This window comes from Alosa sapidissima, chromosome 19, assembly GCF_018492685.1.
Source record: "Alosa sapidissima isolate fAloSap1 chromosome 19, fAloSap1.pri, whole genome shotgun sequence".
Lineage (NCBI taxonomy): Eukaryota > Metazoa > Chordata > Actinopteri > Clupeiformes > Clupeidae > Alosa > Alosa sapidissima.
The window spans coordinates 28,173,144-28,195,342 of record NC_055975.1 but is presented as its reverse complement, the minus strand read 5'-3'; the positions used below and the strand labels follow the sequence as shown (position 1 = coordinate 28,195,342).

At 42.1% G+C, this 22,199-nt stretch overlaps 2 protein-coding genes across 2 annotated transcripts in view; both read right to left on the bottom strand.

Annotated features, from left to right (window-relative positions):
* setd3 (SET domain containing 3, actin histidine methyltransferase) overlaps window positions 1-16,488 on the bottom strand; it is a 36,774-nt gene extending 20,286 nt beyond the window's left edge. The window contains exons 1-6 of the mRNA XM_042073219.1: window positions 16,240-16,488; window positions 12,565-12,689; window positions 11,468-11,560; window positions 10,055-10,203; window positions 8,317-8,389; window positions 7,118-7,374 (exon numbers count right to left, since the gene is read on the bottom strand). Coding sequence (XP_041929153.1) covers window positions 7,118-7,374; window positions 8,317-8,389; window positions 10,055-10,203; window positions 11,468-11,560; window positions 12,565-12,661 — 669 coding nt within the window. The 5' untranslated portion in view covers window positions 12,662-12,689; window positions 16,240-16,488. The remainder of the gene's footprint in view (window positions 1-7,117; window positions 7,375-8,316; window positions 8,390-10,054; window positions 10,204-11,467; window positions 11,561-12,564; window positions 12,690-16,239) is intronic.
* Window positions 16,489-17,526: 1,038 nt separating this feature from the next.
* Window positions 17,527-22,199, bottom strand: part of ccdc85ca (coiled-coil domain containing 85C, a) — a 49,410-nt gene continuing 44,737 nt past the window's right edge. The window contains exon 6 of the mRNA XM_042072160.1: window positions 17,527-20,900. Coding sequence (XP_041928094.1) covers window positions 20,811-20,900 — 90 coding nt within the window. The 3' untranslated portion in view covers window positions 17,527-20,810. The remainder of the gene's footprint in view (window positions 20,901-22,199) is intronic.

The window sequence follows — 22,199 nt, the reverse complement described above, 5'->3', positions numbered from 1 at the left end:
AATGAAATGTGTTGAAATAATGAGGGTTATGAAGACACAAATACACAAGAAGCCCAGATGCTCACGGTAATGGCAATAATAGTGTCATTTATGTACTAATGTGCATAAATGGCAGGAATATTAATTGTTTTAGGCGCGAACAGCAGACGAAGGTACAATAAACCATGTTCCAGTAATTTAACTGCTGTGGGGAGCCCAACGTTTAATAACCAAAAGATGTCAATAGACTAGTGGGAAAAATGACAAATACATTAACATCGCCACATGAATATTTGATGCCTTATCTTGACAGTGCGGTGGATACAATTTTTTCTAATTGACAGTCATCTAATGAAAGGAACAACCAAGATGATCGGAGGTTTTAAAATGTAATTCGGAAGAACGGAGTCTTTTTATTGCCTCTTTAATAGCCCTGGCGTGAAACACAAAGAGGGTAATATTTATTGGCCTGATCACAGGGACGCCCTAAATTAAATCGAAATAAATCATCATTTCCACATGCCATTTAATACCCGCAAATCTGCATATTTACTGATTTCCATCACAATATCTAAATCATGAATTACATTTGATAATAATAGAGTCGACTTCATCAAAGAGATATCACTTCATCAAAGATATCATTATAGTGCATGAAAATGCATTGTACTGTTCTTCCTAGGCTTCTTCTTCTTCTTCTTCTTCTTCTAACGCAGTTAATGCAGCTTCAACCGTTTAACGTAGAAACTTCATTCAAACTATGTTACGTAGGTCTTACTTAGGACATCTGGGCTTTGTATTTTTCATCTTTGTAACTTTTATACTTTTTAAACTATTTATGAAAAACTACTCAAAATTTCCTTTTAACGCGGTGATGGAACTACAGCTGCATGTGACGTCACATGTTTGGGCGCTTAATAGAGCATCACAGTCCCGCCCCTCCTTCGAGAGAGCTTAGTTTCCGGAAGTAAATTTCCCATTCATTTCTCCCATTGACGTTTTGGAAAAACCCGTATCTAAAGAGTTTTAGAGCATGTCTTAGGCTAATCAGCTACGGCGTAACTCATAAGCATACAACATATCGTTTCGAGTGAAAAAAGTCCAAAAAAAGTCAAAGGTACAAGACTGTGTACATATTTTCATTTCCGAGCGAAGGAACTACTCATCCCATAAACCACCGCGCCTCACTGAATAATATATAAGCAGCACAAACCAGCGCGAAATCATTTCCAACCGGCTACAGCACGCGAACCCTTTCCTCCAAACAATGATTTTAATATAGTTAATAGCAGTTATTTCAGGAGTAATCGTGTAAATAATAGTGTTTTGGTATTGAATGTTATATTTACCATCGTGTATTTTATATCGTGTGTGTGAAACCGGTTAACGTTAACGTTAGCAACATTGTGCAGTGCTTCATATCTGACGGCCATCCTGATGCATGGACCGGTGCATGGTCTGCTCTTGGACCACCATATTCAGTTTATTAACTTGCAGTGAATTATTACACAAAATGTTCATTAAATGTACGAAGAAGTATTTCTAGGTTAATGACTGATGATATGGCTCGTACAGTATGAAGGATACAGTAGCCTAGCTAATGGTAACTAGCATTACCAACCTCCCTGCAAAACTCACCACACAACTTCGTAGGTTTGATAGGTCTTGTCCCTCATGCTGGCACTTACAAAACCCACAAGCTGACCCTCGACACACAACAGTCAATAACGTGACCCGATTTAAAGTGGTTCTCACCCCTTTGGACACTCTTGATTTCATCCTTGAAACAGTGAAATATTCACGGGGGCATGGACGGTTTGCTAACCATTTTACTGCAGTGTCTAGCCGGTGGTAGCATCCAGCTTGTGCTATCAGCTAGCTAGCTAGTTCAAAGGTTTAAGTACTTAATGGGGATATACAGGGCTTTTTATGCCTCGACTAAATTGATGTTTCATATAAACAACAATTCATATTCATAGAAACAACAAGATCACTAAAACATAATATATTTCATACCTGTGTTGCAGCATGTAGGATAATGTTAGCAGCATTATAATGACATTCAAATGTCTGAAAGGCTAATGATTAGCCTATCGGCTACCTGAAAAGTTAAGTGTTCAAACTAGCATTTCCAGTGTTCTATTTGATGGTGTATTGGCCCTGACTAAGTTTGTGTGATATATAAACCACAATCCTTGTTGATACAAGTACCAATGTTCGTCTAGAAAGTTTTTATTCACATTAAGAATTTCGCCATAGGCAGTAAAAGACTCCGCCATCGTTGTCAATAATTTTCGCTGATAAAGTTTCAAACTATGACCTTAACAGCCTTTCCACCAATCAGAGGCATCACTGTGGGATTGTGGGATTGTTCAGGATTGTGGGTAATGAAGTATTATCCAAGACATCGCGAATAAAAGACATTTATCTCAAAACAAGGCTAGTGCCCTGTGAACTTTTGGCGTCTATATGAGCATACACAATCGCTTAGTACAGCCGTAGCTGGTTTTGAGTCTACCATGTGCAGTTAAGTTTTTATGGCTTATACCTGAATTGTCAATGGAGAAATTGCATTGAATTCTTACTTCCGGAAACTCCTGTGGGCGGGACTGTGATGCTCTATCTAACTGATCAATACGCAATTTGCTTAACTGGCTTAACATATTTTTGTAATAACGGAACGTGATGTAAACCGTGTGGTGATAACCTTTATGTCAGGATAACTGGTGTTGTGCTTCTACTCACATGAAGAGCTAGCTGTAAGTGTTAAGTGTCAATACTAACCAGGCTAATAAACAAACCATGCTACCGTGTGTAACAGACTGTATATATAGAACTATACCAAATATGGATATACAGTCCTTTTTGCTTCTTATTATGACCGCCGCGCAGCGAAGGTTTAGTCAGATTTTTTTTTTTTTTTCTTCTTTTTCGCATGCCCAAATTTCCGTCAATGATTCCCGGGACACTGAAAGACCGGGGTACACGAAACTTGGTGGGCATGTAACCCCACATGGATAGCATGGAACCATCGTTTTTCGTTTTGATCTGTAGTCCCCCTGCTGGACTGGACCCCCCGAAAGGAGGGTAGGGCAGACAGTTTTCTGTCAATATCTCGAAAACCATAGGGTTTAGGGAGGACCATTTTTTATTTTGTATGTTGATCTCAAGGGGCCATGTCAACCCATTCCATAACCACTCATTTCATGTATAGCGCCACCTAGTTAAACACAAAAAAGTAAAAATGAGGTGTTGTAATTGAAGGTATCTGTGACCTAACATAGTCAAAACTGCACGAAATTGGAAGTGTAGAATCATTATGACACACTCTGTATGCACGCCAAGTTTTGTGGAATTCTGTTCATGGGGGGGCACACAATAAATTAATTTATGTTACTATACACCAACTGGCCTGTAGGTGGCCGGAGACAGTTTTCTGTGAATATCTCGAGAACCGTAGGGCCTAGGAGGTCCACCTTTTTTATGTATGTTGGTCTTAAGGGGGCATGTCAACCCATCCAATTACCACTTATTTCATGTATAGCGCCACCTAGTTAAAAATTAAAAAGCAAAAAATTTGGTGTTTTCATCACAATATCTCTGGCTGACAAGGTCAAAACTGCACGAAATTAAAAGTGTAGGATCATTATGACACCCTCCGAATGCATGCCAAGTTTTGTGTGTTTTCGTTCATGGGGGGCCTTACAATAAAATAATTTATGTGTACATTTAGTGACGTACACCAACAAGGATTCCCGGGACACTGAAAGACCGGGGTACACAAAACTTGGTGGGCATGTACCCCCACATGGATAGCATGGAACCGGCATTTTTCGTTTTGATCTGTAGCCCCCCCGCTGGACTGGACCCCCCGAAAGGAGGGTAGGGCAGATACAGTTCTCTGTGAATATCTTGAGAACTGTAGAGCCTAGGTTGACCATTTTTTTCCATATGATTGCCACCAGGGGTCATGTTATCCCATTTCATGTGCACACATGTGCACAAACAGATACACACACATATACATTCACAGTAATCATACGTATGACACATACTCTCACAGTAGACATATGTACGCTTGCATGCACAGGCACATACGCAGGCACACACACAAGCACGCACACACACACACACACACACACACACACACACACATACACATAACATAAACATAACAAAAACAATCAAGAATTTCTCAGAATTATGAACAGGCAAGATGGAGGTGGGGTTGTATAAAATTAATTTCACATGTGAAATCTATGAACTAATCATGTTTTGGTACTTGTTGTCTAGCAGATACCAGTGAGAATTGAGTGTGGATAATGCAATTTAGTGAGACAGTTAGAATCATATAGGCCTTTCAGCGTGATTTCTTTTTGTGGAAAATATGTGCTGGACTGGGCGGCGGTCATATTTTGTACCGCTCTGCGGTACATCTAGTTGTAAAAACAACTGTGGGCCTACACAAGTGGTCGGCATCCCGGTCAATATTTGATATTAAAATTTCAATTTTGAAGCTATTTGTAACTATGTGTAGCCTATGCAACCCGACTGTTGTAGGCTTGCCTACCACTCTGCAGTGCCTTGCCTACCATTCTTGCCTACCACTCTAGTTGTAAACAAACGGTGACGTAACATTAGAACGGAGGAGCAAAACCTTAATTTAACTGTTCAGTCGTTCCAACTACATTAAACCTCATACCTAGCAAATAATTTAACCATTTAAACTATCCACCTATTTAACTGTTCAGTCATTCCAACTATATTAAACCTCATCTACCTAGCAAATAATTTAACCATATAAACTATCCACCTATTTAACTGTTCAGTCATTCCAACTATATTAAACCTCATCTACCTAGCAACCAATATAGTTTGTTTTTACTCTGTATGATATTTTACATCATATTTTAGCATTTTCATGCACTGTATTTCCTTCTGGAAATGCTTTTCTAGTTTACTCCACTGCTCCAATGGCAATGAAACAGAAAATGGCTCTCTCAAGAAGAGTGAGCGATCTTCATGACCGAAACCTCATCAAAAGACTAGGCCTGAACAAAGCTGTGAACAAAATGATTCACCTTACAGCAAATGACCATCACTACGAGTACACAAAATATCAATATGACACCAAGCTACTCTGGCTACAACACAAGGGGGGGAAAAAACAACAAATCATCAATACAGTTTCAAGAAAACAAAACTTCACAGATCAAATGTCAGTAAGACACTATGCCAGCAACTAGCCTGAAGGAAATATAAATGGACACTGCTTATGGTCTTGGTTTATGTGATCAGATTAACAGCACTGTCAACTTGTCTCAAATCTACTTATACGCAGCGTACTTACAATTCTAAATTTCTTCTGTGAATAATTCCATTTCATCTAAGATTATTCCCCCCCCCCCCCCCCCCCCCAACACAAAATGCAGGCGTTTCTTCTAAACTGTGAGAGAAATGTCACAATGTGACACAAGAATCAGTGGTTTGTCCCCGTGACAAGACATGCAGTAAAATAAGACAACACTTTACTCTCCTTTCACATGAGGAGCAGTGTGAGTATGGCGCCATCTGCTGGTCACATGTGGTCACTGCTGGCAGCACGGTGAGCCGTGTCAATGGCAGCTTATCACAACCGTTGAAATTGAGTGCAAGAGGGCATTCATTCAGCAGCTCAGGCTGGCCCATCTCAGGCAAGACCGCAGACTTCAGTGGCTGGGAAGCTTTCAGAAGAGCCCCAGTTCTCACAGAGGAGAGGAGAGGAGAGAAGAGAAGAGAGGAGAGGAGAGGAGAGGGCTGAGAGAGACAGACCCTGCTGAACAAGGCTGGGGCAGGTTTATGCCATAAGATGGCAGACACAGAGAACACGCCTCAAAAAGACGGCTTCCTGCTTTGGCAAACATGTTGCCTACTTGACTTTGTACCACATGAAATCTGATTAGCTGTTAAACGCATTGTTATCTGCATATCAGTGTTAGATTTTAATTGGGACTGGGGTTAAGGTAAGGGTTGGTAAGTAAGGGATAATGAATAGTGTACTGGTCATTCCTTGACAAACAAATCTGGACAGGCATACTGGTACACGGTGTTCCAGGACTAGGGCTGTCACTTTTGTGAAAAAATCCTGTTTGATTTTTGAGACATAAGTGTTCATTGAATCGACTGTAAAATCGATTTTTTTATGTCTAAAGACGTTTCCATTTTCAATGCCAAATATAGACCAGTCCACAAACAACTAACAGGCATTAGGACGAATGTAAAGAGGGCACTTGTAGACGCAAGCAATATTTCTGATGATTTATTGGCGTGAAGTTTCGTGCACAATGACAAACAGGAGTGCAACATTCTCGAAAAACAGTAAGCCGAGTGGACTGCCATAAAATCAGTGACAAACATGACTGCAGGCTTCAACGTAGCTGTGTCTGTGTTTACGATTAGAAATGTCAAACAAATTTCGGCTACGTAGAACTCGACTGCACAGTTTGCATAGCCTACCGCTTTGTTCTTCTCCATAGTTTGATATACCAAAAATCCGAAGTACTGTACTTCCACATCAAACTCCTCAAGTTATTAGGGCCTATCACTCGTCTCTCTACATGTCGCACAGGTTGATTGCGTTGTCCTCCATTTTTTGGCAAAACACGAGCAGCACAGCAGCTGATTGAAACAGCTGTTTCCGGTGCGTAAAATTGGTGGGAATTTTCTTCTTAGCTTTCGCAATGCTTACTGCACTTCGGAATTCTTTTACATTCTTATATTCTTGTTTGTGAATTTTGTTACATCTATCTTTTTTATTTGTTTAATTCGTTTAAAATTAATAGTGTACATATTTGGTTAAAATCGATTCCCTATTTTAGGTTTCGAAACTTGTGTTGTTTGGTCCAATCGATTGTGCAATCGATTTTCGAACGTAAAGTGACAGCCCTATCCAGGACTACCTGAGGATGTCTGTGAATTGGCCCGTGTGAACACACACACACAAACCATCATCGAAATGCCTTTGTAGTAGTAGGCGTACAAAACTGTACGAATGTACAAGACTGATCTTGAACTCGCTTGTGACACCTGTGATTGCCTCGCTCGGACGCACGCATGCACGCACGCATGCACGCACGCACGCACGCACCAACCTCCTCACCTGGATGACTTTGTAGAAGTAGGCGTACTGGCGCGCGGTGTTCTTGTACTGGCTCAGGACGTCGGCGATGGCCTGCGTGGCCAGCAGGTGGCGCACCTCGTCCTCCTGAAAGTAGAGCGGCGTGTCGTAGTCGGCGGGCAGCGCACGGATGTAGGGCAGCCAGGGCGACGCTGGGTTGGCACGCTCGCACAGCAGGTGAAGCGCCAGCGTCACGTTGCCCATGGCCTGCAGGATGCGGTCCTGACCATACAGGGGACCTGGGGAGAGAGGGAGAGAGAGAGAGACAGAGAGAGCGAGAGAGGGAAAGAGAGGGAGAGAGAGAGAGAGGGAGAGATGGAAAGAGGGAGAGAGAGAGAGAGAGAGAGAGAGAGAGAGAGAGAGAGAGAGAGAGAGAGAGAGAGAGAGCAGCTTGAGGCCGGGCCAGATGGACATTTGACCTGATAGGGGCAGCAGAAGCAGCTACTTATGCGGACGCTAAGATGAAGATGGAGGACGACTTTGATGCCAAGTCCATCCCTTATCGAGTACAGTGTGGAGGACGTTTTTGAGGACTTTTCCTCATGACATCATAGACACAACATATTAGAGTAGAGTTGGGGCACATGTCAGCATGTATGAAGAAAGGTTCATCAAATCAATATAGAAATGCACATAAACCAGTGTCCAAGTTCATAACAGTTACTGTAGAACAGGCCTGCTTTTCAAGACCGTAATGAAACCTTCTCATACTTCTTCTACACTGAATCAATTCAGTATGTAAATCAAATGGCCTCTAAATGAAAACATGCTTAGTATGCCAGCACTGCGTCTAGGTCTTATAACCTTTGAAGTAGCACCTCCACAGAGTAGAAACAGCAGCATAGTATGCTTTGAGAACTGTTTGTTTTCTAAGCATACTAGCTAAGAAGTCAGCCAGAAAGATCCTAAAAATACTAAAAACCTTCTCAAAAAATCTTTGTTGAGTTTAGTGCACTAACTCTATACAGGAGCAGTTTAGAGAGCTATGTGTGGCCTTGCCCTCTGAGAGATGATCTCGGGCGAAGGCGAGGGTGTTCAGCACACCTGTGCTGTACTGCTGAGAGAACTCTAACCTGAGAGCAGGTGACACACGTGGCAGCATATGTGCAAGGTCAACGGTCAAAGCGCTGATCGGTCAGCCACACACACATGCGCACACACACACACACACACACACTCACCAAGGACAGAGTTCTTGGCTGACTCCACAGTCATCAGCATTTTTCTGGGGATCCAGAGAAAGAGCTCCTCTGCCTGAAAACAGACATCACAAACACGTTACACACAGAGGACCGCTGCAGCACGAGTGGCCGCAACATCTATACCATACGGTCCAGCTACGGACCCGCAACATCTATACCATACGGTCCAGCTACGGACCCGCAACATCTACACCATACGGTCCAGCTACGGACCCACAACATCTATACCATACGGTCCAGGTAACGACCCGCAACATCTATACCATACGGTCATTTCCTGATCCCACCCCATCTCTCTCTCCCTCTCACCAGTTTTCTTGTCACTGTTGCTACAATCATCGTTTCTTGTCACATTTTCAAAAATCGACATGCATGCACATATGCATGAGAGTATGTGTGTGTGTGTGTGTGCGTGTGTGTTTGTGCGTGCGTGTATGTGTGCACATGTGTGTGCGTGTGTGCATGTGCCGGTGTGTGTGCATGTGTGTGTGTGTGCTTGTGCGTGTGCATGTGAGAGTGCATGTGTGAGTGCATGTGTGAGTGCATGTGTGTGTGCGTGTGTGTGTGTGTGTGTGTGTGCTAATTTAACACCATGGGTCAGCTCAATCCTCACACATACACCACGGTAGCTCTAGTTCAGGCACAAGAACTTTGCTTGTTGACCAACTCTGCACTTTACCCACTTACCCACTGTTTAAATGAGGGGCCCAGTGCATGTGTTTCGTGTGTCATTCCCCAATCCCTGAGCCAGCCAGAGTGTTTGATTTTTGTCCTGAGCGTGTTAGATTGCTGGACCCATTACGCCAACCTCTAAATGATCGTAACAGCACGGGTGCCACAGCAGCACTCACAGTTCATTACAGCCCACTCAGTAGGATCAATGCCAGTGAACGAGAGCAATCTGCAGCGCTCAATAAACACCTCATATGCGGGTTATTCTAAAGGAAATTGATCATTGGGCATTTGACAATAACTCAGGGCCTGAGGATCAATGCAGACCCCCGCAGTGGGGAAAACACGGCCTGCCGCCTCGGCAGCACTCGCTCGCCTGCCAATCCACTTAAAACACATTGATGATTACATCTTCAGCAACGCCACACAGCTTCCGTCTAGTCACTACATCAAGCCATTATTGAACTGTACTGGGGGTTTTTCTCGATCAAGTAAGTGTGTGTGTGTGTGTGTGTGTGTGCGCATGTGTGTGCGTGCACATGTGTGTGTGTGTGTAGGGTGGCTGGGTGATTATGTTCAGTATGTGCATGGCAGGGACAGAGAGAGAAAGAGAAAGAGACAGATAAAAAGAGAAAGTCCCTCTGTCCCTAGTGGCCAAGATGCAGGCCAAGCAGGAGAAAAGAGGAGAGAACTGGACTGGGTGACTGAGGCACGGGAATGAGACAGCATCTGCACAGAGATGAAACTAATGATGAAGGTGGAGTTCTAGCTATTAGGAGTATAAGGGAGAGAGAGAGAGTGTGTGTGTGTGTGTGTGTGTGTGTGTGTAAGAGAAAGAGATTATAATAACAATTTTCGACAGTTCACATATACATCTGAGGAAGTAAACCCACTGAGACAGTAAACACACACACACACACACAAACGCTCACGCACACACACTTGATGGAGAGAAAAAAAATCCCAGTACAGTTCAATAATGGCTTAATGTAGTGACTAGACGGAGGTTGTGTGGCATTGCTGAATCACACACACACAGACACACCTTGATGTCTCTGGTGGCTTTGAGCCCATAGCCCTGGTCTGCAAAGTTGGAGATCTCAAAGCCGTCACAGGAGGCCCCGCAGTCTGCAGCCCAGGTCATCAGCTCAGAGAAGAAGTCCTCTCTGTTGCCCTCAAACATCACCGACATGCCTAACACACACACATTAGTATATCAATGGGTGAAGAGTGGGACTAGATAGATAGATAGATAGATAGATAGATAGATAGATAGATAGGATACTTTATTGATCCCCAAGGGGAAATTCAAGGGTCTCAGTAGCATACAGACATCACACGCAACATGCACTTACAGCAGAAATGGTAAACATAAGTATAAGTATAAACATATAACTAAACTCCACTGTACAATAAAGACAGTATAAGATAAGAAAGATAAGAAAACTAACAAAACTAAATGCACTATATAAATTAAATTAAGAAAGTCCAATGTGCTTGAGGGTGATCAAGCATAAGACGCTTGTAGTGACAGGGCCGGGACTGGTGAGGTGCTAAAGGGAGTGAGTGTCATGGTGAAGGTGCAAACAGTAGTCCAACCATAGTCCTTTAGTTATGTGTGCATGGCAAGGTGCTCAAGAGAGTGAGTGTCATGGTGAAGGTGCAAAAAGTAGTCCAACATTAGTCCAACAGTGCAACAGTGCAAGAGTAAGGTCTAGAGACCAGCATAAATAATATGGACAAATAGGAGAGTAAAGTATAATGTAGACAAGGTAATATAAAAAACTTCAGTGCAAGAACAGGTTGAGGTAATAGGGTTATAGCCATTCATTCATTCAGTATTGTAGCAGAAGCCTGACCGCAGCCATTGATCATGTGTGCTAATATAGCATGAAAAACAGTGTAGCAGTAAAACAGTAGTAAAAGCATTAGGCTGTGTACATTAGTAAAACAGTAGTAGGCAGTCAGTACTCAAACATGGAGAGGGTGGAGAAGATAGATAGAGAAGTCTATCTCTCCTCTTCCCTTTAGTGAGGCATTGAACAGTTCAATGGCCCTAGGAACAAATGACTTCCTCAGCCTTTAAGTTGTGCATGGCAGTGAGCGAAGTCTACTTGTATCACCATCAAACACACACATCATTATATAACATTAAACCACATTCAAACACCAGGGATACCTACACATCTACACTACCTGCACACACACACACGCATAATGTATGTCACTACAACGTATAACATCTGACATACCTGCAACCAGATACATAAACATATCAATACATCACACTTCAGCACCACCAGCATAGTGCACGTACACACACACACACACACACACACAATCACACATTACCAAACCATATCAAACATCATAGACATCCTCGGACAGACACACTCTCACCCACGTGTAACTAACTGATTTTTGGCTGTACAAGCATGAATACATGGTCACAGAATACCTTTTTGCTTCTTGCGGATTTTTTCCACCAGCGTTCGAATCTGGACATACTCTTCCCACTCCTTGCCAGCAGAGGGGGCTGCGCTGCTGCATTCTAAAAGGAGAAAAGAAGCGGAAGGGTTAAACCATTTCGATGTAAAAAAAAGAAGAAGTGCATCACTGTGTGGAAAGCAATGTGCAGTCCGTTACTCCTCTACCAAAGGCCCTGTCTCAAACAGGAGATGAAAACTTTACCCATCTCATAACGTCTCCAATTCCCAGACATAACGCACAGGAGGAAATGAGATTCTCTCCCACAGACAAAAGCCTATAGGAATGCACTAGTGGTCCTTGGTCAGAGTAATCCCTGTCCTTATTGCAAAGGAAGTCTACTTATGTCAATAAGGGTAAAACTAATATATGGAAACAGAACATAAGCAACTGCATAAGGGTAAAACTAATATATGGAAACAGAACATAAGAAACTGCATAAGTGGACGGTTCTGCAGAGGCTCAAGCTCTGTATGTTTCTGACATTTGGGGACCCTCTCCTATCCTATCCTCCTCTCCTCTCCTCTCCTCCTCTCCTATCCTCCTCTCCTATCCTCCTCTCCTATCCTCCTCTCCTATCCTTGTCTCCTATCCTTGTCTCCTATCCCTGTCTCCTATCCTCCTCTCATATATCCTCCTCTCCTATCCTCCTCTCCTATCCTCTTCTATCCTCCTCTCCTATCCTCCTCCTCTCCTCTCCTCCTCTCCTCATCTCCTCTCCTCTCCCCAGCTCAGATACAACTAAATCCTTTGTTGCTTTCTATAGAAATACAAATATGGTGCAACACAAGTGGTTTCATCACAGCCCTGCTAAGAAATGAGTGCAATCGTATGATCTGTAAAAAGGCATTCATTCAGTTTGCCTATGAGTCTATGAGATGCTTTGTCCAATGATGTGCCACCTAGGCTAAATATCGCAACAAACAATAAATGTGCTTGCAGGTGCCGATAACATCAAAAAAGTAACACCCCCAAACAAATGACACAATTATTCAACTCCATCCTGGCAGTGTCTTCCTCCGCCTCTTCCCCTGTGATGAGGGAGCCATGACGACGAGCTGCACTTACTCTGCAGAAGTTCGGAGATGAGGTTCAGCATCTCTTTGGGGGAGACGGCAGCTGTGGCCCCTGACTTCTGAGTCTTCACACGACTCTTCTTCCCCATCTTCTGTCTGGACCAATGAGCAGCTTTACTGCAGAACAGAAGAGGAGCGAATAAGAGACGCATATTGTTATGGTTATTATTAAGCACAAAGAAAAGAGAATGATCCATATATCTTTTTTCATGTTAAAAGGTGAATTCCAGCTACAGTGCTACACACTGGGGGCATGAACATGGGGGCTCATGAACATGCCCCCAGAATGTAGCACTGTAGGTGCCTGGCAGCTACAGACATCAGCTGCAGGAACTTGAGCTAGGTAGAACCGATTGTTTTCGACAGTACATGATGACCTCGAGAAACAGAGATCTATGTAAAATAATTCTCCGGAATTCTCCTTTAATGATCAGGCCATTACTTTCCCCTGCCATCATTCAGGAAGTTCAACAGAATACTAGATAGACAGTCCGACCAACTCATTTTAACCTGTGAAGTGCTTACAGACCACTAGAGGGTGGTATTCACCACTGAAGTCAGCTACTGTGCTCACTTTGAAATTTTCACAAATGACTGTTATAACGGACACATAGGGCCATCAGATTGATTAGAAGTGTAAGCAAGCAAGCAAGCAAACAAGCATATTTAGAACGTATAGGCCTACGTACTGTACTTTTGCACTGACAATACTGTGTCCTGTGTTTTGCACTGACAAACAGTGTCCTGTGTATTTCTATGTTCTAATGTCAGCAGATAAGTGTCTGCATTTGTGTGAATCTGCGTGTGTCTATGCGTACCTGTGTTTGTGTGCATGTGTGTGAGTGTGTGTGAGTGAGTGAGTGAGTGAGTGAGTGAGTGTGAGTGAGTGTGCATGTGTGTGTGAGTGAGTGAATGTGAGAGAGAGTGTGTTTGTGTCCCTCCTCTGTTGGAGACTGGATGGAATGCACTGAACGGCCACTAACCCTTTAAGACAGGAGGGACACACAAACACAAACCCTTTAGCTAACCATGACAGCATCCTGGTGACCACTCACTACTCTAAGGTGCAGTGAGAGAGAAGGGGGCATAAAAACAGCCCCAGTGGAAGCCAAAACGCCACCAAACAAAACAAGTGTGAGAGACACTGAGAGACGGGGAGTCAATGAGCACGTTCATCTCCTCGCTCCGCTCGGGGGCCGGGACCTGGCAGCCTGATCTTTGGACTGAGAGCCCGAAAACATTCAACTGCCCAGAGGGGCCGAATTTAGGCCTAAACAAACACTGGGAAACATGTAATGGACTGCTCTCTTGCAAGGCTCCAAATGACATCAGCTAAAGTTTATTGCCGGTCACTGCATTGTGTTTTTCACACTTTAAAAAATGAGAATAACTCTGGGAGAGCAGTTTTGGACTAACTGGGACTTCTCTAAAGCCTGTCTCATCCAGGTGGATTGCTATGCCAAGCATGTCTGTACTAAGTGGAAAAAACAAAGCTGTTTGAAAGGTTAAAAGGGTATAACAAGTTAAGAGCTTTTTAGAATCCTAACAAAACCACTGAACATAAAATAGGCCAAAAGCACAAATCCTGTGCTTTAAAACGACTGATAGCAGGAAGGGAGGGAGGGAGGGGTGTGTGTGTGCGTGTGCGTGTGGAGATGCCTTAAAAACAGACTGCAGCATGAAGGCCTGTGTGTGCTGCACCTGTGGGCTGTTTTCTCGCCTCATCCTACTTTCACTTGTTGACCTTATTTCAATGCAACAAAGCCTCAGAACAGTGCAGCATCTCCCTAGCAACAATCCAGTGTGATTCTGTTGTGCAATATCATCATGTATATGCAAACGCAAAAGGCAAATCATCCCCGTCAGAGCGCAATGGCAGATTACTTTCATACACACACACACAATCCATCTGATTGAATGCATAAAACTGAACGTCTGTGTTTAAACAAAGTGGGACCTTTTATTCGTCCTATTTTGATTTCCACAGTCCTACAGGGCATTAAAACCAGAGAAAGCCTTCAGAGAATAACGGCATTTCTAAAGGAGACACTAAAAAAGGAAAGCAGGTTTGTACAAAACCATCTGTGCTGTAGTATGCGTCCCTTGCCTCTATAAATGATCGCCTCATCACACTCAACTACAGTTGCCCCTGTCTGTTGCATACTGGGGATTAATAAAGTATCTATCTATCTATCTATCGGAGGTGTTCTGCCTCCTGCTCTCTGCAGCTGGCGTAGCTTATTTAAGTGGTTGTGCACAGAATTAAACTAACGGATTATGCTGAGTAATTCTTAGAGCTCAATACTGTGTATGTAAATTGTTTTTCACCGAGGTAGGTCTAAATGTTTGTGTAGTTCTCAGTGCAAGAGGAAACATGTAAACTACTGGCCTTACATTTGATGCAACCACAGATGGTGCTGCAACTGACTTTGCGGTCTCAGCTGATCTTGCCTCTCAGGAGTGCTACTTTCCCAGAGTAGGCAAAAATCCAGAGCAAAGCAGTTATGTTTAGTAGAGGTTTCACATAAACAATTTGCAATATGACGCACCCTACAAACACAGAGTGCCAAAGTAATGGACAACTAAACTGTTAAAGACAACTAAACTGTTATCTACCCAGCAGAGGACGTGACATGTAGGCTAACTGTGAAGGGAAATTCATCTGATTTTGATGTTGATAACCAAGTTTAGGTTGCTAAAACATGCACAACATCTGCCATTGCCTTCATTACAGTTATACTGGAGGCCTTCTGCAGGGAATTAGGTCTGCATTCTACAGAGATCAACCAGAAGATGATATGAGCTCATTCATTTAACATTTCACGCATTCACTCGCTTACACCTTTCCCCACCACTTTCTTCGTTCAGAAACCAATCTTAAATGGCACCAAGCATGGATTTTCTTATGTATGGACACATTTATACACCAACAAGCATGACTCAATCTGGCATTTAGCCATTAAGCTCACTCAAATTTGTTTCAAACTCAGTCAAATTAATGAATGACCAGACTACAGATTCACTTCTCAAGGTTGGTTTCTTATGAAGGCCACCACTGTAGTACTCTCACGATGGTATGGCGTCTTGTCTTAGTTCAAGCAACCAACAGCTGACGTGATTTTATGGCAATTCTCGTTGGCTATCCTGTGTCTGACAGTCAGAAATTACCGAGTTAACTGGTCGTTTGGTTACTAATAATAGCATCGGCTTTGGCTAAACCAGTTACTAGCGAAAGACCTAACAAATCACACCCTAACTAACCCGCAGTGTCCAATAACGCAAGACAGACGATTTCCATAAACTTGCGCTCTGCAGATATGTTAACGTTAAACACATTACTTTTCAAGTCACTTGAGTCACCACGCCCAATAACTAAAGTATTGAAGGGATTAACCAGCCTGAAGCTAACATAGTGGACACGCTAGCTACCAAGCTAGCAAGTAATAAACTTTGCAATAGAGGCCACTTAGCCAGCTAGCTTCTATCAGGTTTCATTGTAAGCTATCTCGCAAAAAAGCTAGCAACTTGTTAGCTGGCTAAACTAGCTTGCAACATCGCATCAAGCAGGTTCATGAACACAGCACTTGTCTGTAAAATTGCTCTCAGACACAACTTTATTCTAGCTCAGACTGAATAGGCATTATTGTATACTTGTCTGAAAAACTACCTTAAAATTATCAGCAATGGTTCCTCCTGTCAATCTGCTCTCAATCCACTTCCACACGGAGAATAACCGCTCAACCTAACCCCACTGCATTTGCCAACGCCTCCAACGGCAAATTACATAATTTCAATTGGACATTGCTAAATTGTTGCCCAACCTACAAGTACGTGCTTTAGTGTGTCATTGGCTGACGAAATACCATGTGCAAGTTAAAGTATTCTATGATTGGCTTTAGAGTAGAAATCTATGGGGGGGATATTCCCCTTTCAGACATGCACACTAATTGGTTGAACTGAAGGCCGCCCCGTCTCCGCTCTGTTTCATTGGTCGTGTGAACACGCCTTTTCTCCCAAGTTTGACTTCACTACACATGTTAAATTCAACAATGTTCTTCAATGGAAATGCAGACATGGAATCACCATAAATGGTAACAAATATGGATTGTGTGAATTACCTTACCTGATTTTTTAAAACAAAATTATATTATATTCATAACTGCTTATTCATAGTCGGTTTATAGCTTAGCTGATCTACGACATAAAACAAACCATCAGTTTGAGTGATACAGGCTATAGGCCTAACCCATTTAACTGCAAATTGTTACTGAAGAGTCAACTAGCAAATAGAGAGATAAACAAAAACGTACTTCTGCTTGTAGGCTACTTATGGTACAAGTGAATGAATTAGATGTGTATAAAATTGTAACTGGGCACTATTCACAATAATCCTCGTTTCAGCCTTCAGGCATGCATAACTAAGCCACTGGTTTAGGCTATTTAGGCTGGTGACAGAGGTAGCCTAGCTAATGCTAATGTTGAGTGTACCTTGACTTCTGCACATGAATAACCACTGTTAGATGAAGGCCTGAAATCCTCATCTTAATGGAATGGTCCTTCCAAACACTAATGTCTTTATTTGTAGGCCTATAATAAAACAGATGTGTTGCTTTGGCTAGTGTTTCACTCATAAGTATAGATTGGGACAACTTCTGATGTTTTAGTTTTATGTGTGTGTGTGTGTGTGTGTGTGTGTGTGTGTAGGCCTATGTCAGTATATGTACTTTCTATTTGTGCATATCCTCCTGTAAATGTTTCCTGGAGAGTATGTTTGTGTCTAGGTCTGTGCAATGATTTAGAGAGTCAAATTCTTGCCAAACATATCTTTTCATTTCCAACATTTTTTTTACTGGTAGGCCTATGCAACTTCACCAGTCATCCAGGAGATGGCGACATAGTACCTTTTTTTCAAATGCATAAGGACATAATAAATGATGGAGACATTAACCCAAGAATGTGTGTATTTCATTTTAATTGTAAATACTTTAAAGGAGAACCATTCCATTCCATCCAACCCCTTTCCAGATGCTAAAATATCAGTCTATTCTCAGACATCTTATGAAAAATATATGACTGCATGCTACCTAAAGATATCCTAGAATAATAGGCTTTTTACACAGCAAACACTGTATATCCAAGGATACAAGTTTACTGAATATTACATAGTGACAGTCTACAACATAGTATTGAATTAATCACAAGCACTTTACCACACACTGTCACAAAAGAAGCAGTGCATTTGAATGAAAATATAAGAAAATAATATCAATTAAACTTTGTGCTTTCAAATGAACAAATATATAAAAAGTCAGTAGTTGTGTATAGACTATCAGTTAAAAAGGTCACTTTTTCAAAATAAGTTTTTTTTTTTTCAACAAATAAGTGTATTTACATTTGTGTTTGAGGTGAATTTTAAACAGCAGTTCTGAACTTCAGAATATAGGCTACCGTTTGAAGAACAGTTTATAGGAGTTAAATTCCAAATCAATTCAAACAACATTCTTTTCACTTAATTTGTCAAATATAAATGATTTCTTCATTCATCAAATGATTGCTGCTCATTTTGTCTATATGCATATTACCTTAGACATTAACCTGTGGCAGGCCACATGTATTACTTTTTACACAGACCAAAGACACCTGCTGCATCTTTAGTTCTTAACTATTCTCCCCCTTTCATCATATCATTTTGCTCAGCTGTTCAATGAGGACTGTTTCTTTAACAAAACTGGGCACATTTTACATATCAAACGATCCCAATTTCTCAGATGTTCATTTATACATATGTGTACCAATTTAAAAATAGTTTTGTCATTTACCCTCTGTCATTTGAATACAGGTAACTAGATGCAGCAAATGTCCTTAAGAAACAGTGTCAAACCTTGAGTGCCAAGGCCAAGAAAATACATGAACAATACACAATGGCCCTAATGAACTGATCTCACAAGTTTCTGCATAGGAACTCACATCAGCCTTAGGTACACAGCTCATACACAGCATAATGCACATTATTTCTATGCCACCGTTATACAGTAGTTATGAGCTATGTGCACATATATTGACTTCAATAATGACACTGCAACACTCAAAGACATAGATAATTTAGCTTTGCTAAGACATTGTTAGCAATATATAACTTAGCTCAGAGACCATAGATGGCATGGACAGAACTTAACTAAGGGATCATTGACAACATGGACAGGAGTGTTCGTGTGGCTTCATTCGGTGAAAACTTCTCATTAGAAATGCAACTCCAAGCAGAGATCACACAAACTCCACATAGACCTCAGCTGAAATACCAAAATAATTGCACACACAAATCAGTGGTTGGTGGTTATCACAAGGAGGTCTGACATCTGTGACCCAACTTAACCGAATGTTCTCATTTCTCAAGTGGTACGACCATATAGTGTACACAGAGTGTACACAGTTAGAGTGCACAAATAACTGATTAGTCCTCACCGAAAACATGAAGAACGTTGGCTAAAAGTTCTCAACATGTGCTAATACAATGCACTAAATGTGCATTCACAAGTCTGAGAATCAAAGATTCTGAAAACAGCTGTCATCACCAAGCAGTCCGTGTAGCTTGTCCCCCTCTCAGTCATAGATTGCACTCAAGTCAAACTAATAAAGACCATAGAGACCAAACAGTTAAAAAATGTCAAAACAGAAAAGGTGTCGTTCGTACCGAAAAAAGTGTGCTCCAAGATGAAAATTTGAAATCCAATCATGGTACCAAAACATAATGGTGCAACATAGTTGCTACTATCAAAAGAACCAGATTTGCTTGTACAGTCGGTCTTTTGGATCCGTAGGACACAACACAGTGCTCTTAGCCCAGCTACAGCATCCATAGCCACAAAAAAACCCACCAAAAGTACACACCAAAAAACCCACCCTAACGGCACTGTCAAACTGAAAGAATTTCCCGATGGATGACAATCTGTGAGCTGTTCACTCCAGCAGCTACAGCTCAAAACACTGCGCAAGATTTGAACTCATCAAACTAGATGTTTGCCACTGGCGTTTGACATGACCTATACATTACCATTCTGTCATATTTGCCTGCTGCGGGGGCATGATAAGCTAAGTGCTTCCAGGGCAATCAACACAACTGGGTCGAACTGGATCTATCAGCTCATTGTCAATTTATTCATGTTCCTGGTTGTTTCACATAGGCTATGTTCTGGATGACTGGATGGAAATTGTGAGCATGAATTGCATTTAATTATCATTAAAATGATTGTCAGATTTCAGATCTGCTTCTTCATATAATGAAGGTTCTTGGCATGACTTCATGTGTTACGGTTATTCTGACTCAGATGTGCAAACCCAAGTGAGGAGCTGGAGGCTGCTGGTTTTGGCACAGCCTTGTCTGATGCCAACACAGGTCCTGACACTTTGAGTTCCCTGAGTGGCCCTTAACATCTGGACTCCCCATCAGTGGCAGAGGGTCCGGACACCACTGGGTTTGTATTGCTTTATCTGATGGACACTAGGATTATTACAATGATTCAGTCATGCTTATAGCATGCTTATAGTTATGAAGCACAAGGTATGGAACTGAATGTTGTTAATGAACTCATATATACTTTCCACATGGTCACTCACTCTAGAGAAGAAAAAAATATATACTGAAAATAGTGCCATGTTTTGTCAGCCTTCATGTGTTTCCTGAAAGTGCAGTTCTAAGTTTAGAAAAGCTTATTCAGTCAACCACACAGATAGTAAGGCTAAAAAGCCTTCCAAGGTCAGACATGGTTGCAATCAGCCAACATTTCCTGGAGTCACGAACGCATGTTAGGAACATCAGAAAATATGGGGAAGAAAATAACAAAATAGCACATTGTTTCAACCCCAGAGCAATACCTGGAATGGCCGATTTTAGTCAAATTAGTTCTGTCCTCAAGACTGCATGTATAACACTGAGAATAGCACAAAACTGATTTGTCAGCAGATGTTGTGTGTGTGTGTGTGTGTGTGTGTGTGTGTGTGTGTCTTGTTTGCTTGTGTTTTGTCGTGGTTGCTTTGAAGGATGAGAGGAGTGGAGAGGAGATGACCACAGCATGAGCTGAGGAGAAAGAGCATTGCAAACACTTCCTCCATTCGCCAGTCGATCTCTCTCTACAGGAAGAGGCTGTCCAGGAGGTGGACGTTTCGCTGTGGTCTCTCTTGTTAGTGTTCCGGGGCTGCTTGTTTGCTTTAGACGCTGGGTGCTGGCTTTAGATGCTGTGGCTACAAAGGTCCTTTGAACTGGTTCCCAGAGAGGTGCTGTCGGATGGAGGGCTTTGAGCCTGTGGCATCACCCAGCTTACGCCACACCACCTAACCGCAGAGAAGAGAAAAGGAAGATATTACACAAGGCCATAACACACACACACACACACACACACACACACCACCTAACTGCACAGACGGGGGGGGGGGGGCAAGAGACAGGGTCATGCAAATAAGAGAGAGAAAGAGAAAAGAAAGATGTTACACACACACACACACACACACACACACACACACACACAACACACAGAGATATGAGAGGCACACAAAAGGAATGAAGGCCTAATTCCACTAAATGCCAGGACACTGGAGCCCATGAATGGTGGCATTGTGTGCCCACCTCATCACTGTGGCCATCCTTTTGACAGCCATAGAGCAGCGAAAATACCAGGGTCATATGTGCGAGAACAGTGTCAGTATACCGTTCCCAGATCCCAGTCTGGTCACACACACACACAACACACACACACACACAGACACACACACACACACACACAACACACACACACACACACACACACACACACACACACACACACACACACACACTCTCACTCACAGGAGAGGGGGCCCCTGGAATCCTTATCTGGGATTGTGTACCTCAGCTCAGGGCTTTGAACACAGTGGCTTCCTGAGAGCTCCAATAGGAACACATTGTTTTAGCTGGTGAAGTTATTTTAATTGCATTGACAACTGTGCCATGAGCACTCCAAGCTCATCGACCCAGGGACACTAATTACGAGCCGTGTAATAGCCGGCCTTTGTACCGCTGAAGAGGGAACCCAAATCAAATTCAATATTCAAGTGCATGTTTTTGTTTCAGGGTAGTGTCAATATATACTTATATACTTATATAAATCCTCCGTCAAATGATGAGACCGTAAATGCCTTAGGAATGTTTGTTTTTGTTTTTATTTAATTTAAATATTGTAAGTATATTTATATTCAATATATTGTCAATATATACTATATATATAAATCCTCTGTCAAATGATGAGATGCAGCGTGAGCGTGTCTCTCGCAAGAAAAGACAGACATGCAGAATTCCCTAAACAAATATTGACACTATCCCGAAACAAAAACATGCACTTGAATATTGAATATAAATATACGTACAATATTTAAATTAAATAAAAACAAAAACAAACATTCCTAAGGCATTTACGGGGGCACAGAAAACAACACTGAGCGATCGATATTTTGAGCATCATGCTAAAGTCCGATTAAAATTTCATTTTAAAGTATCTGTGTTGGTTTTAAAAATTTCAACTGGAAATGTTCTAGGAACAGGTTGAAAGGGTCTATTGTGAGTGCCATAGAGAGAGAGAGAGAGAGAGAGAGAGAGAG